A 16,782-nucleotide genomic window follows, 5' to 3' on the forward strand; every position below is an offset into this window, starting at 1 on the left:
TTACAGAGAATACATAGAGATGGGAATTCTACTACTTAGCCTAAGGGTAGCTCCTGGGTACAGATATAAGATATGAATAACTGAGCAACTCCAGGCACAGCATGCTATCTAATTGGTTGAAGAGCCTCACTGGTGCTTTCACTGTTCACAGACACCACAGATTCCATGTAGAGGTTGCCGCTCTGGAAAAAACACCGGATTAAAGGAAATCTCCGCTGACAAACCCGGGAAAAGTCTATGGGCAGCTGTCAGCGAGAGTAAAACCCTGGCCGTTAACACTTGCCTTACCTTACTCTCTGCTTCTTTCTCTCAGTGGACACTTCACTCAGTAGGCCATTAAAATTGCATTGGAGTCCTATCAGTGTGTTAGGATTCTGATTTGCATAAATTTATAAGGCTCTCACTTGAATCAGGCAGCCATCACAGTCACCGAAAACAAACCCCAGCTATGTTAAAATTCCCGGGTGGGAATTGAGCCATAAGTACACTGCTTCCAATTTAAGTTCCATTTTGAACAGTTTCTGCTGGACAGCAGGAGTTATAATTCCTCCTTCTGCTTCTTTGTATCCTCACTTCATCTTTCTGATTCCTTTCTGGTCATTACATGGCATCCACTGGGATCAATGTCTTTGATCCTAACATCTGCTAAGATTGAATATAGACTTTCATTTATGGTATTTATCTCCCTGTGTGTCTTTGCTGCTGAGTGGGCAACATGATTTTTGTAGTGCGTGGACAAGAACAAATTTCATAAACCCAATTTCATAAATTACTTTCTCTCAAAATCAGGTACCATAGTGCCGCGACTAGACTGTAAAAAATTATGAATTTAATGTTCCCCTAGTGGAGCAGACAAAGGTGGCAACAGAATATAATTTATTATTCATTCTTTCATCTCCTTCAAAATACCTGAGCGCGAATAGTGCATGTGTAAAATGCATTTACGCCATTTTTATATGAAACTGTCTTCATGGCTTTAAATGTGGCACTAAACTGGATTTATGGTGCCACACTCTGTGACACTGGCATTAATCTGATTTTGTCGCACTATGTGCGCATCTAAACTGAATTTGTGGCACTCTTTTCACCACTAATGCAGTTTTCCTCTGTTGCAAATTACACAAAATTAGCTCCCTGGAGTGAGAAAGCAACACAGATCTAAACAGACAGAGGCCAGCTGCAGCAGGCCTGCTAACGGAAAGAAAGATTAATTAGGAAAGCAGCAGCATGCAAATATGCAAATGAGTATTTCTCCATTACCTCTCCAATCACACTGTAATTGTTTAATTATATGTGAAATGGCACATTCTTCCTTCTTGGTGTTTAGAGCAGATGCTGGAGTTAAGGTTTTAGACAACTAACAATAATTATATTCTCTCTCCTTAGCCCTCAGACAGCACCCTGAGATCCAGAAGTCGTGACCACCCACTTTCCACAGAGTCTTTGTTAAAAAAGGACAAGCCATCAGTGCCCACACACCTTGCTTCCTCACATCCTGCTTTCTATCTATCCAGTCACTCCATCCAAGAGTCACCATATTCAACCATCAAGTAAGTCTTTATATATCCTGATTATATTAGTCACCAGGACAGTGGCATTTTCTTTAACAGCTACAGTATTAGAAAGTTTAAATTTCTCCCTGGACTATTTTTTATGAAGTTGGCAATCCGTTTAAAAGAGTGCACCCAGAAATCTGACGCGGTGCATTAACCAGTTATGGTTAGTCTTATAATGCTTAATGATTATTAAATATTTTAATCAATTCTTTTCCCGTAACTAGGTATTTCCCCATATGATTGCTTTTTATATTTTGTGGCATGATAATCTGTGTTTTTGTTACTATATTAAAAATGTATACCACGACAGTACAGTAATTATCGTTGATTTATTCGTGGAGGCTTAGAGGTCGTGTACTGTAGCATGTGGCTTATGCATATGCACAGTTTGGAATGGCAACCTTTTAATCTTTAAACTCTAGTCACTCCACCCTCACCCGCACTATCTCCTGTATTATTTCAACCAGCGTTCCTTACTTCTTGGTACTCTACCTTCCACTCTGCCTTTCCTTTGTTTCTATTTCAGTGTCAGAGGGCAGAAAATGAGACAGAAAAATATATCAAAATCATTGTCCTGCAGTGATTGATAAGCCACATAAATACTGTGGCAACAAGAGCAGGTCAGAGGTTGGGTATTCTGTGGTGAGTGTCTCATCTCTTGACTCCCCAAAGCCTTTCCACCATCTACAAGGCACAAGTCAGGAGTGTGATGGAATACTCCTCCACTTGCCTGGATGAGTGCAGCTCCAACAGCACTCAAGAAGCTCAACACCATCCAGGATAAAGCAGCCCACTTGTTTGGCACCCCATCTACCATCTTCAACATTCACTCCCTCCACCACCGGCGCACTTTGGCTGCAGTGTGTACCATCTGTATGATGCACTGCAGCAACTTGACATGGCTTCTTCGGCAGCACCTCCCAAAACCGCGACCTCTACCACCTTGAAGGATGAGGGCAGCAGGCATATGGGGACACCAACACCTGCAAGTGCTCCTCCAAGTTACACACCATCCTGACTTGGAACTTTATCGCCATTCCTTCATTGTTGCTGGGTCAAAATCCTGGAACTCTCTCCCTAACAGCACTGTGAGAGTACCTTCACCACACGGACTGCAACGGTTCAAGAAGGCGACTCACCACCACCGTTTCAAGGGCAATTAGGGATGGGCAATAAATGCTGGCCTTGCCAGTGACGCCCACATCCTGGAATGAATTTTAAAAATAACTGAGCCCACACTGAGCCTTGTTGCACATTCATCAGCCAGCACTGAATTTGCCCATCCCAACACACAAAATCCACAATGTGAAGTAAAATTCACAATAAAACATTCTGGTTTTTCATTTTGATCTTAATCTTCATAATGTGTCGCATAACCAAGATGCATGATGTAACTGTGCATTAGTGCTAGGTGCAGTAATGTTAGCACCTAGCACTAACCAAGTGGTTGCTAATTTCTCCCTGTATATCTAAAATTGTACCTGGAAATGAAACCGTTTATTACACATGCCCACATTTACTCGATGTTTGTGAAACACCTGTGGAGCACCAGTTAAGAGAGAACATGCAAATTTACTCACATTTGCATTCAAGTGGGCGTGAGGTAATGACACCCACATTAAAGGTGGCTGTAAGACCGGGGAGAGAGGTGACTCACAAGTGGAATAAAGTCCAGGGGGTCGATTTTTATTCCATAGCGTTCATGTTCAAAGCCCATGCTAGATCAACTAGAATACAATCTGTGGATAAGATGGAGTTAGGAGGGCAAATAGCCTTCTCATGTTGCACATTTCTGTGCTCTTGCGTTCCTCATCTTATAACAATGGTTCACTGCTTTATCACTGAGTTACAGTGCTATATGATTTTATGATGCTATAGTCGGCTGGGTCTCAGTTGTTCCTTTTGAGCTTCTGTTGTCAGGCATCTGGTTATGGAATTCCAAAGGGATAGCTGTGATTCAACGACTGGCAGTGCTGGAAATGTTTTAAACACAAGCAAATTGATTCATAAACAAAAACTCAGGAGCTGCACAGTCTCGGCGGCAATGCTGCTCATAGGAACACAATACAGGTACCGAGACGAAAATCCGGAGTTCCGGAATGTTCCAAAATCCAGGCTCCGGACCGATCCGCAGCAGGGTCGTCCGGAATCCACAAACTGTTCCGTAATCCGGACCCTGCCAACCTCTGGGTCCTGCCGCTGCCTGACCTCGGGCCTCGCCTCACCACCCCTCGTCTCACCCCGCTTGCCGCCGCTGCCCTTACCTCGGGGCCTCCTCGCCAGCCCGGCTGAACAGCTCTTCCACGACAGGGCCCACCCGAACACCTCCTTGGCGGCGGGCCCCGCCCAAACACCTTGGTGGCAGGGTCCTGCCCGACAACCTCATCGAAGGGACTGGCGGCCTGAACAGCTCCTCGGCGGGGACAACCCCCACCCTTTTTGACGTTCCGAAACCTGGAAATACCCAAACCTGGCCTTGGGTTTTTTCTGATTCGTGATGTCAGAACGACGATCGAAAGTTCGGAAAAGCCCGGAATCCGGAACGGCCTCGGTGCCGAAGGTTCTGGATTCTCGACACTGCAATCTATTTAGGATTTGCCTAATTACTCCCCTAACACTACAATTTTTATAATCCGCTTGTCAAAATAGGGTAAAACATATGGCAAGCGTGGTTCTCCTCCAAAGAAGCGGAGCTGTTCATATTTTAATTGGACTGGTTTGATTTTTTTTTTGTTGCTGTTGCATTTTGCAATGTTTTACTCGAAATTATAAGCAGGCCGCTGCAGACATCTCCATGGCCTCTGCTGCAGGATGCACGGTCACCAGCTGGCAGTGTACTGACTTGAGATCCAAGGTGATGCAAGCCCTGCCATACTTCTCTGTCGCCTGTCAGCTAGATACCTTCCCACTGCACCCAGCAACCCAGTTAAAATCCGATATATTCTGCAATATGTCATGTCAGACATGATGATCGTTTTCACAAATAAATCAATCTTTAAAAAGGCACGTTGTTAAATTTTGTACAAGAGACTTTAAAAATGAATGATTAACCAGTATTTTTCACTATTGATTGGCCACGTGTATCGATCACTACTGATTGGCCACGTGTATCGATCACTACTGATTGGCCACGTGTATCGATCACTACTGATTGGCCACGTGTATCGATCACTACTGATTGGCCACCTGTATCGATCACTACTGATTGGCCACGTGTATCGATCACTATTGATTGGCCACCTGTATCGATCACTACTGATTGGCCACCTGTATCGATCACTACTGATTGGCCACGTGTATCGATCACTACTGATTGGCCACCTGTATCGATCACTACTGATTGGCCACGTGTATCGATCACTACTGATTGGCCACCTGTATCGATCACTACTGATTGGCCACGTATATCGATCACTACTGATTGGCCACGTGTATCGATCACTACTGATTGGTCACGTGTATCGATCACTACTGATTGGCCACGTGTATCGATCACTACTGATTGGCCACGTGTATCGATCACTACTGATTGGGCACGTGTATCACTATTCATTAGGCAGCATGTATCATGACTACAGTAGTCATCGTCCTGCTGCCAAAGAAGGGCGATCTTCGCCTACTTAAGAACTGGTCTCCTCCTCAGCCTGGATTATAAAATTTTTCCCAGGAATATGTCTGTTCGCCTTGGCGTCGTACTGTCCACATGATCCACCCCGATCAGTCCTACATGGTCCCGGGCCGAACAATCCACAATAACATCCATCTGGTCCGGGACCTGGTCTACCATTCCTAGGAGGCTGGTCAGTCAGTCGCCTTCCTTTCCCTAGACCAAAAGAAGGCGTTCGACAGGGTGGATCGCGAATATCTGTTTGGAACTCTCCGCGCTTTCAGGTTCAGGACGTATTTCGTCGCCCAGACTTTTGTACACCGCCGCGGAATATCTGATGAAGGTTAATGGGTCTTTGACAGCGCCCCTCCGCTTTGGGAGAGGGGTGCGCCAGGGATGCCACATGTCCGGCCAGTTATATACCATCTGCGTGGAGCCTTTCCTGTACATCCTGCGGAAGAGGTTGATGGGACTGGCTCTGCAAGGGCCGGGCGTGGAGGTCGTTCTCTCGGCTTACGCTGATGACATACTCCTCATGGTCGAGGATCCCGTTGATCTGCGGAGGATGCGTGAGTGCCAGGAGATTTACTCGTCCGCATCCTCCGCCAGGATCAACTGGGAGAAATGTTCCGGACTCCTGGTGGGTCAGTGACGGGTGGACTCCCTGCCGGAGGAGCTCGGGCCTTTTGCCTGGAGCACGACCCATCTTCTCTATCTGGGAGTCTATCTTAGCCCTGATGAGGAAACCTGGCTGGCAAACTGGCAAGAGCTGGAGGCCTAGGGCGCTGCTCCGAGTGCTGTCCTACAGGGGTCGAGCGCTAGTCATAAACCAGCTGGTGGCTGCTATGCTGTGGTGCCGGCTGGTCACTTTGACCCCTCCCCCTGCGTTTGTCGCCAAGATACAGAAGAAGCTGGTCGACTTCTTCTGGAACAACAGGAAGTACTGGGTCTCTGCTACAGTCTTAGGGAGGGCGGTCAGGCATTGGTGTGCGACTTTCCGTCTTCAGACCCTGCAGAGATAACTTTACGTCGAGCCCCCTCCTCGGTGGCGTGCACTGGTGACGTATTTCTTCCGCCAGCAGTACAGCCTCTATTATGACACGCAGCTCCTGTTTGTGAGCCTGGAGGGCGTCAGGACCGCCGTCCAGGAGCTGCCTGTCTTTTATCAGGAACTCATCAGGGTCTGGAACCAGAGTCGCCACCAAGTGCAGCTTTCCCCCATCTAGAGTGGCGGCTGTTCTGCAGGAGCTGCTGCTCAGGAATCCGTACCTCCATGACCGCGGTTTTAGGTGGCAGGCGGACGAGAGGGCTGTGGCTGGTGTGGTGACTAGGGTCAGGGACCTGCTCGATGGAGGAGGAGAGGGCTGAATGGCAGCAGACGTGCTGGCATGGCGCCTAAACTAAGCCGACATCCGGCGCGCGTCCAATGCCATCGAGTCGCTAAAAACAGCTCTGGGCCCTGACTCCGTTAGGTGCGTCAAGGAGGCCCAAGCATGTGGGGCGATCCCGTACGAACTGACCCCCGTCCGGACAGAATTCCTCATCGACGCCAAGCCCCGGAACCTCCTTCGGGAGCCAGAGCTTCACAACTTGAGCCTCCTCGGGGAAATCCCCTCCGTGCCTTTCAGTGCTGCGCGGAGGGGTTTCCTGTACGGGCTGCTCCTGCACACTCTCCACTTTGCCATCCTCGTCTGCCATCCAGACATGCCATGGCGCACCATCTTGTCACCCTTAGGAGGCGGGGGTCCCCAATGGAGTGCACTCTACGCGGGACTCCTCCCACTATTTATTGGGGAGTTGGCCTGGAGGGGGGTGCATGGAGCAGTCCCGTGCAATAAATTTTTAAGTAGGTTCACAGGCTCCCAGGCTGCTTGCAATTTCTGCAGTCTGGAGGAGTCCATGTTCCATGTTTTTCTGGAATGTGCGAGGTTGCAGCCCCTGTTCCAATATCTGAAGGGATTGCTCCTCAAATTCTGGTTGCACTTCAGTCCCGCACTTCAGTCCCACACTCCTGATCTTTGGGCACCCTGTGCGGAGGGGAGCGGGCAGGTCCGAAGGCCTCCTCGTCGGACTGCTCCTGGGCATGGCCAAGGGGGCCATCGCCCGTTCCAGGCAGTAGGGGGTCGTTCAGCCCGACTGCCTGCCTCTCTTCCGTGGTTACATCCAAGTCAGGGTGTCCCTGGAGATGGAGCACGCGGTGTCCACCGGTACGCTCGCGACCTTACGCGAGAGGTGGACGCCGGAGGGATTGGAGTGCGTTGTCATCCCCGGCAACCAAATTTTAATTTGATCCTTAATGTTTCAAATTTAATTTGTCTATGTTTGTCGGTTTTAGTGCCCCCACCCCTTTTAGCCAGGGGGCACTTGTATAATTTGTGTTTTGTGCCCTCAAGGAAAAAAAAAGGGCACTTGAAAAGTTCTTTGGAGTGTGCCCCTCCCCCACCCCCCTTTAATCAGGGGGCACTTGATTATTAATTTACAACAAAATAGTTGTATCACGACAACAAAACTACCTTTAAGACTGCAGTGGTTCAAGAAGGTGGCTCACCACCATCTTCTCAAGGGCAATTCGGGATGGGCATTAATTGCTGACCTTGCCAGCGACGCCCATATCCCATGAACAAATTTTTTAAAAGACATAAAAATAGAAAATGCTGGAAACACTCAGCAGGTCTGTGGAGAGAGAAACAGAGTTAACATTTCAGGTCAATACTGGTTAATCATCCAGTTTTATAGTCTCTTGTACAAAATTTAAAAGCCTTCACAGAAATTTTCATTTTCAGCATTACCAGTGCCCAGCCCAGCCTTCCAGAAGTGCACATTGCGAATTAGGATTCACACCCCATCATTTTCCAACTATTAATTCTTAGGCCGCATGCCTAATTCTGAAATATGTACTGCCAGTCATAAAGCTCTGTGCCAGGAACACCAAAGAAATACTTTACGCTGTCGCTTACTCTCCTAATCATGGCAGCATTAGAATATCAACATGAACTTATCACCCTGTGAACTCAATGTGAGACTGAATTTCTTGACATTGCTCTTAGTTTAAAACGCCAACTATTCTTTGGTTTATCTTCTATTTATCCATTACAATTGATTTTTATCTGGGTCATTTTCGAACGTTGCATTGCTGGTGGGAAGACTCACCCACCGGGAGCACATATTGGAAATCCAGGCACGTATTGCTCATGGTTTACAAACCATTAATCTAAATGGTCAGAAAATCACGGCCAGAATTTCTAATGCACATCCCCAGCTGGTGAAGTTCCCTGCCAGTAGTTTGGTTATATAAAATGACTCCCTACATGCCTCTTGCAGAGCAAATAAGTACACGAACAAAATCCTGGCCTTTGCTGAAATTATTCAGTACTGTCGCTCGTTGGGAAGAAGCCATCAAGCTGATACTGCAGTTACGATAAAACAGCAAGTCATGGAGTGATGTATACACGAGGACAAACTATATAGTTAGTCAGATTGACGAGCCGTTTATAAATGAATCTTTTAGAAATCTGTACAGCTAATGGAGTTATGAACCCAGAACTGAAATTAGACCTCTCCTGAAGTGGAGGGTAGAGTTTAATGAGTAAGGAAAGTTGTGTCAAGCGTAAATAATCCACTTTGCAATTGTCTTTAATTATTTTGGTTTGTCCAATAAAAATATTATGAAATCATTTTCTCACAAATTGAACTTGCTATTTGATCAGGAAATCCGATGAATGGCCTCCTTTTAAGCACATTTTGGATAAGCACATATGGGTTTAGCAAGGCTTTTGATAAGGTCCCACATGGCAGACTGGTCACAAAAGTAAAAGCCCATGGGATCCAAGGCAAAGTGGCTAGTTGGATCCAAAATTAGCTCAGAGGCAGCAAGCAAAAGGTAATGATGGATGGGTGTTTTTGTGACTGAAAGGCTGTTTCCAGTGGGATTTCGCAGGGCTCAGTACTAGGTCCCTTGTGGTATATATCAATGATTTAGGCTTGGATGTAGGGGAGTATGATTAAGAAGTTTCCAGATGATACTAAAATCGGCTGTGTGGTTGATAATGAAGAAGAAAGCCATAGACTGCAGGAAGATATCAATGAATAGCGGAGGGAGCGTACGGCAAACCAGGTTCCCCACTCACCCTTTCCTTCAACCATTGTCTGCTCCACCTGCGACTAAGACTGTAATTCCTGCATTGGACTGTACAGCCACCTGTGAACTCACTTTTAGAGTGAAAACAAGTCTCCCTTGATTTTGAGGGACTGCCTATGATGGTGATGATGATCAATGAACTGGTCAGGTGAGCAGAACAGTGGCAAATGGAATTCAATCTGGAGAAATGTGAGGTAATGCATTTAGGGAGGGCTAACAAGGCAAGGGAATGGTAGGGCACTGAGAAGTGTAGAGGAACAAAGGGTCCTTGGTATGCATGTCCACAAATCCCTGAAGGTTGCAGGCCAGGTAGATAAAGTGGTTAAGAAGGCATACGGAATACTTGCCTTTATCAGCCGAAGCATAGAATACAAAAGCAGGGAGGTTATGTTTGAACTGTATAAAACACTGGTTAGACCACAACTAGAGTACTGCATGCAGTTCTGGTCACCGCATTACAGGAAAGATGTAATTGCACGTGAGAGGGTACAGAGGAGATTTACGAGGCTGTTTCCTTGATTTTGCACAATCTCTGGCATGTTCTTTGTGTCTTCTACTATGAAGACAGGCACAAAATATTTGTTGAACATCTCTGCCACTTCCTTATTCCCCGTTATAATTTCTCCTGCCTCTGCCTCTAAGGGACCTATGTTTACTTTCACTAACCTCTTTCTTTGACTATGCTTGTAAAAGCTCTTGCTATCTTTTTTGATATTTCTTGCTAATTTACGTTCATATTTTTTATTCTCCCTCGTTATCAATGTTTTGGTCATCCTTTCCCAATCCTCAGGCTTACTATTCTTTTTGGCAACAGTGTAAGCCTCTTCTTTTAATCTAATACTATCCTTAACTTCTCGAGTTAGCCATGGTTGTACCACTTTTCCAGTGGAGTTTTTATTCCTGACCAGAATGTATATTCGTTGAGAATTATGAATTACTTCTTTAAATGTTTGGCATTGCTTATCTATCGTCGTATCTTTTAATCAAATTTCCTAATCTACCTCATACCTCCGTAATTGGCTTTGTTTAAATTTAAGATCCTAGCTTCGGATTTAACTAGATCACTCTCAAATCTAATATGAAATTCTGTCATATTATGATCACTTTTCCCCAGGGGATCTTTTCCTATAAGGTTACTAATTAACCCTGTCTCATTACATAAGCTTAATGTCGCTCATCTTAAAAAAGAATTCAAGTTCCAAACACCAATATACCATATGGGGTAGCTAAGTGATCTATCTATGAGAATTTTTATTATGTATGTTACAGACACTGAAGAGACAGAGATCTTTCAAAAGAGCAACATTCGGACACTATAATGTTGTGGCAAATGTAGATTTGAATAGTATTGTCTCTTTAGTTTAGTAACTGTATCTGAATTCTCTGCTTCAATAGAATATATTTCCTGACCGTCTATAAATTTGCAGTTTACAGAGACCAGTTCCACACTTGGTATCTTCCAGCAGCAGATCAGATGATTTCCTTGCAGGCTTCCGTCCATATCATGGACGAGATGAAATGCGGACATTGCCTTCTCTGCCTTCACTAGGATTGGATTCCCCAACAGCTGCTGCATCTGCAGCTTACTACCATCCTGCCTTCCTATCCCACCTTCCTTATCAGCATCCAACATACAGGTTAGTATCTTGGTATGGCACGATAAAAATATTGGTTTGGTGTGCATACCAAACTGAATAGAAAGTTCAAATCAACCTCCAGTGGTTCCATTAGAGAAATAAGATGGCCTTTTAGTACATGTATTTATAACTTGATTTATGCATTTGAGCCATGCAATTCAGAAACTACTACTATAGCATGCAGAATTGGGTTTGATTTGTAAATATCTTTTGGATAGTGTGATATCCTCGTGTTAGGTCTAGTATCCCTAATGATCCACTGGCTAGTAATAGAGTGCGTTAATGAAAAACAGCTGCTCACAATGAATGCTTGTAGTCGTTGGGAACAGTTTGAGTAATCTGTGTGTGTTTAATTTACAGAATGGATGACCCTTATGTCCTGTCACTTCGAACGCCATTCTTTCACATTCCACAGCCTGGTACCCTTCCACCTCTCCAAGCTGCCAATATGCACCTCTCCCTCGCTGGTATGAGACAGCCACCGGGCGTAGCTCACCCTTTACTCTCAGGCTTACACTCTGATCATTTGTCGGTCCTTACAGCAGGAAGGTCAGTAGTGATCAAAGCATACACACCTTGCATAATAACAACAATTGCAATGTTTTTTTTCAATTGTTTATTTGTTTCTTCTGAGGGAATGAGGGAAATGGTCAGAGCCCAATGTGGATCACTAACCTGGGATCAAATTGTAAAAGAAAGCAGCCCCAGAATTCCATGAGGAATCGCATCTCAGCATAAGTGCTGAGTCACACCCGCCCCGGACATCCTCCGCTGACCCCGGCAAAGTTCACGTCGGGGTGGGGGGAGCAGGTCCTACAATTTGTATGCTTCTGGCGGGCTAGGGGCACATCTGGTCCCTCCGTGCTCCACTAAAGAACCCAGAAAGTCCTGCAAAAGAGTCCCAGGCCTGGGGTTGCACTCTCTCAATGGGAACATTGAGATGCCTCTCTATGGCCCCATTACAAAAGGGGGCCACAAGCCTTTGGGGATCCAGGCTATGATCCGAGCCTGAACCCTTAGTTGGGCCCAATATCTGCCCCATGCTTAGCCAGTAGACCAGGTGTATCTGCACCAAAATTATGCTGGGTCTCAAATAAGGTCTGGAGTGCAGGAACTCTGATGTTCAGAGTCTCCCCACCCCTCATACATCAGTAGCCCTGTGAGAGGTAGGCGAAGGTTCCACCTCTACAAGGTCATCCCAAAAATCTTGGCGCAAGGCTGGGGGCTAGGACCTCGAAATTCCAGTTCTTAATCTGTTTCTGGTGGACTCCAATGGAAGTTGCAGCAGGAGTCTGCTGGATAGGCCTCAGATTTTAGAGGTCAGCTTGTTCTAAACTGACTACATTTCTAGCAGGTACCCTAAGTTCAACATAATTGATAATGACAGTAATAGCAATGTACTCATTACTAGCAATTTTCTGATTTACTGTGATCGGCACTAAAATTGAAGAATGTATTTGTATGTTCATAAATATTAGGAAAGCACTATGAAGCATTTTAGTTTAGATTTAAATTGTGAGGGTTCCTCTTTTTTCGAAAGTTTTGAAATGTTTCTCTAAAGCAGTGTGCAGCAAAAGGTGTACAAAAGGCTGTGCCTTGGAAAATTGGGACATGAGATTTGTGCCCACGATTTCCAATGCATCTCCTTCCATTCTTTCCATCGTTAAAAATAAACTCTGTCATCTGACTCTTTCTTCACAACTTAAGCCCTAAGGCCTGGGATCGTTCATCTCACTCTACTCTGAACTCTATCCAATCGATAGTCCTTTTGAGATAGAGTGACCAAAACTGCACATCATACTCCAGACTTGCCTCATCAATGACTTCTAAGTTATTATAACATGAAATCCTCATGATGTATCTGAATGCCCAGTTTTCTTTCTTAACAACTGCATTACATTATCTAGATACTTTTAAGGTATAATTAATGACCCCCACCCCTGTCCTTTTCCTTTTCTATCCCAGCTAACTGACAAGGAAAAGAACAAAAGGTTCTTGGGTTGATCCAATGGGCACAAGCCTGCAATGCTTACCATTGACCGTGATCAATGGGCACCACATGGAATTTTTGTTTTGATCTTTCCTGATTTTACTTTTCGAATTTTGTCTGTTATTTTAGACCACCCTCCCTGGAAATATTAGTGGTGCTGCCCCTTTAAGGGGAGTTACTTGCTTGTGTACCTGTGGGGCTGACTGTACCTCGCTTAGTGTTTATTCCAGCCTATCATAAAATGGGCTTCTATCACGTTGCACAAAATTTACTATTTCTATATGCATTACATTATATTTGTCCAAATTAAAATCCATCTGCTATATCTCAGCCCATCTACATGAAGGTAATCAATCTCCATTCTGCTCATTACCTGTCAACATAGCCTTATGTCATCAGCAAATACTATTTTAAATGCCCTATTATCATTCACAAATATTGTGTACAGCGGGGTCCTAGAACACATCCTTGGGGAGCACGACTGGCTACTTTTCTCCAGGCAGGTCATCTTCCAATTATCACTACCCTCGACTGTTGCTAAGCTCATTTTCAATGCACCTGTATGGACCAGAACCTCTCATGGCACTATTTATCTCCTCAATCAACATCACTAAAAACAGATTATCTGGTCATTATCACATTGCTATTTGTCTGAGCTTGCTGTGTGAAAATTGGCTGCCGCATTTCCTAAAAATTTTCAAATGGGAAGGATGGAACTACAAAGGATAAGTGACTGCAGCTCAGCACCCTCTAACATCCAGTTGCTGTGATATTGGCCTAGGAACAAGTCATCCAGCATCCTTCTCAATTGATGAATGGCATATGTTGGGAGGAACTTTAAAAGCAGGAATTTTTGTTTAAGCAAGAGGGAAAAAAAACTCGTGGCTTATTTTTGTCACCGCAGGTTGCAAATAGATGATGAGACGAGACAGCAAGAAAAGGAACATGAACACGAGAAAGAAAAGGAATGGGAACGGGGGACTCCTCGAGAAAGGGAGCCAGAAGTGATAACAGAACAGGGCAGGAAGAGAGAAAAACAACAAGAAATGGAATGGGAGAAAGAGATTAAACGAAGGAAAGAAATGAAGCAGGAAAAGGAACTCGAGATTGAATATGGGGCAGAGAAGAATGCAATTCTGATCAATGATACAGGAAAGAGACGTTTGGAAGGGTGGAAGGATTTCATCTCTGCAATGGAACAGTTCCAGCCTATTCAAAGGAATGATGAGCACAAAAACTCATGGCGTATTATTCCATCTACTCAACCAGGTATTGTCTCAAAATGTTCTGCCCTGATTTACTCAAACAGATAAATCTGGCCCATTAAAGTGCTATCAGCTTCACAAAAACTGTTCCATAAAGCTTTTTCCCAACTAAATACAAACAGAAAAATGAAATAAATCACACAAAAAATGCATGAGCACATCACTTGTCTGTGAAAAAAGTCGCCTGCATCTCTCCTGCCCTACCTTGTTCCCAAACAAGAAACCGTTTTTTCAACCACTTTGATATGAAGACAATACACCTTTAAACACAACACGATATATCTTTTAGCTGCCAGGATAAGTCCTAGGAAAGGGGATTAGTGCAACACATGATCTTCTTAAAATGCTAGCCTTAAGTAGCCTTGCACAAAATGTGCATGAGCTTAAATTAAACATGAAAATCTATAGCATGATAATGAGTGTCAGCACAATTCCCCAATTTTCTCACAAAGAATGCACAATACACTCAGTTTGCCCAGATAAAATAGGCAACAAAGTCAAGCACATTGGGGTCAATCTTCTACCTGCCACCCAGGCATAAAACTGGCATTGATTGGCTGCCCATTATAGAAACCACGTGATTTACATTTCCACTGAAAGCCTTGTGTTAAAGTAGCAGCAAAGGAATGTTAAACAAACGAGTTTGGCATTCATCTTCTAAGATCAGAAGCAGTCATTTGTAGCCTCATTTTTAAATATACAAAGAAAAGCTGAATAGGCCATTATAAAAAAAAAAGGTGAAAGTGGACTTGGAAGGGAGCGCAAAGCAGATGATAGTGAATTGGCAGCCATTTTTACCTCGCACAATGGGATGTAATGCAGGTGACTGATTTGCTATCGCCCGTTTTCGCTACCACCCAAAACCAATTTCAAGCCTGTGGTGTTTAAAACCATTGCAGGATTTGCATTTAATAATCATTAAAGATAATCTTTGGCCCAAAATTCTATAACTTGGTACATTATTAATTGTGTTATTTATATGTATATATTTTTAAAAAGCAGAAAATAGTCTTTCTGATCGGCAACTTTTTTTTCCAGGGAAAATCAAAGAGCCCTCTCTGGGAAGTGGAAAAGTTCGAACATTGCCTCTGGAACCTGTTGCCCTACCTGCTTCCTCTTCTCTACTTGGGGTCCCCCCAAACGTTTCCTCATATTCCTCATCCTTGGAGGGGAAATGTGCATTGCGTCACAGCCATCTGCAACAGGGGAGGGAGGAACGACCAGGACATGGAGTTGACTTCCGCCAGCACCACTTCCAGCAGCTTTTTCGGGAGCAAGGGCGTCAGTTTTCCGAGCAGGAACGAGACAGAAGCAGGTGAGTAACATGTCAAAAGGTTCCACAAGCAAGGAGTTCAGACTATTCCTAAACAAGCAGTATCTACATTAAGTCCAGAAAGATTTGACTTTTATTTTGTGCATAAATCCAAAGCTAGTGTTGTCTAGCATACCAGCCTCTTTAAGAGCACACTGCTGTTTCCCAGTACATTATATAAGTGCACGTTTCTTTCTTTTCTTTCTCCTTTCTTGCTCTTCGTACTCTTGCTTTCAGTTCTTCATCTCATCCCCAGCATATAAGTCTTATTACTTCTGTAAACCTGAGAAAGAGGGAGGGAGTCTCTACAGTACCATGCCCGGTTTCAGCTGGTGGGGGCAATATTTAGTAGAGACTATTTTCCTAGTTCATGCTGCTGGTTGGGAGCTTAGTCTGGTGATAGCACATCGGAAATTTGGGTGTGTCATTGAAAACTTGTCAACTTGCTGAATGAGGAAAGTACTATTTGCTTCTTCATCTTTCCTCTCAATCCCTTGCATGTTGAAAAATTAAGAAAGAAGACAAGGTCTGATAAACACTAATTAGTTGTGTGGGACATGTTAGAGACTCTCTGACACTGCTGTAAATGGAACTTTACTCTCCAACTTATGGCCAGTTATTAGCCAGGAAGGGCTAAGCCTCCATTTCCTTGCAACCACAGGTAATATGAATTATTATGTTATCAAGGAAACGTATTACTCAAACTGTGTAAAATACCAAGTGACAGATGTTTTCTCACCAATCTTAGGATGGAAGGAGAACTCCATAATTTACTGGGCCCCCAAAATCCTTTCCTATTATCCAGCCTTACTAACTTTGGACCTCAGACCTAGATCCAGCACCATAGCTGCATCCCATTTTCTAAATGAATTATGGGCAATTAGAAAACTGTAAATCAGAAGAGAGACGACTTGAGGACAAAATATGAACCATGGGGAATGTCGCATGATGGGATGATGTTATAAAGAGAGCCTTTCCCTGAAGGAGGGAAACTACCCTGTCTTCAGATTACTACTCATGGTACATGGAGGATTACTCAGTTTGTTGAATGAAAACTAGTTCAAATCGAAGTAGTTCAAATCGGAGTACTCCATCTCCTGCAGTGGGGACTCAGAGATCTAAACTTACTTGCGGATTATAAATATAGTTCTACAAGATAAAGTTATTAAATTTAATAAGTCCTGACTCTAATGTACTGACTTACACGAGACACATGCTGAAGTCAAGGTCACTCAGGATCTGCACCTTTAATTCCAGCTCTCCAGTGCTGCACTTGC

At 44.3% G+C, this 16,782-nt stretch overlaps 1 protein-coding gene across 3 annotated transcripts in view; it reads left to right on the forward strand.

Annotated features, from left to right (window-relative positions):
• LOC139263787 (genetic suppressor element 1-like) overlaps positions 1-16,782 on the forward strand; it is a 224,737-nt gene that overhangs the window by 145,354 nt on the left and 62,601 nt on the right. For all 3 annotated transcript variants that reach the window (XM_070879833.1, XM_070879835.1, XM_070879834.1), the window contains exons 4-8: positions 1,387-1,550; positions 10,729-10,938; positions 11,299-11,487; positions 13,833-14,197; positions 15,232-15,508. In XM_070879833.1, the coding sequence (XP_070735934.1) occupies positions 1,387-1,550; positions 10,729-10,938; positions 11,299-11,487; positions 13,833-14,197; positions 15,232-15,508 (1,205 nt within the window). The remainder of the gene's footprint in view (positions 1-1,386; positions 1,551-10,728; positions 10,939-11,298; positions 11,488-13,832; positions 14,198-15,231; positions 15,509-16,782) is intronic.

The sequence above is a fragment of the Pristiophorus japonicus genome, chromosome 5, assembly GCF_044704955.1.
Source record: "Pristiophorus japonicus isolate sPriJap1 chromosome 5, sPriJap1.hap1, whole genome shotgun sequence".
NCBI classification, from domain to species: domain Eukaryota; kingdom Metazoa; phylum Chordata; class Chondrichthyes; family Pristiophoridae; genus Pristiophorus; species Pristiophorus japonicus.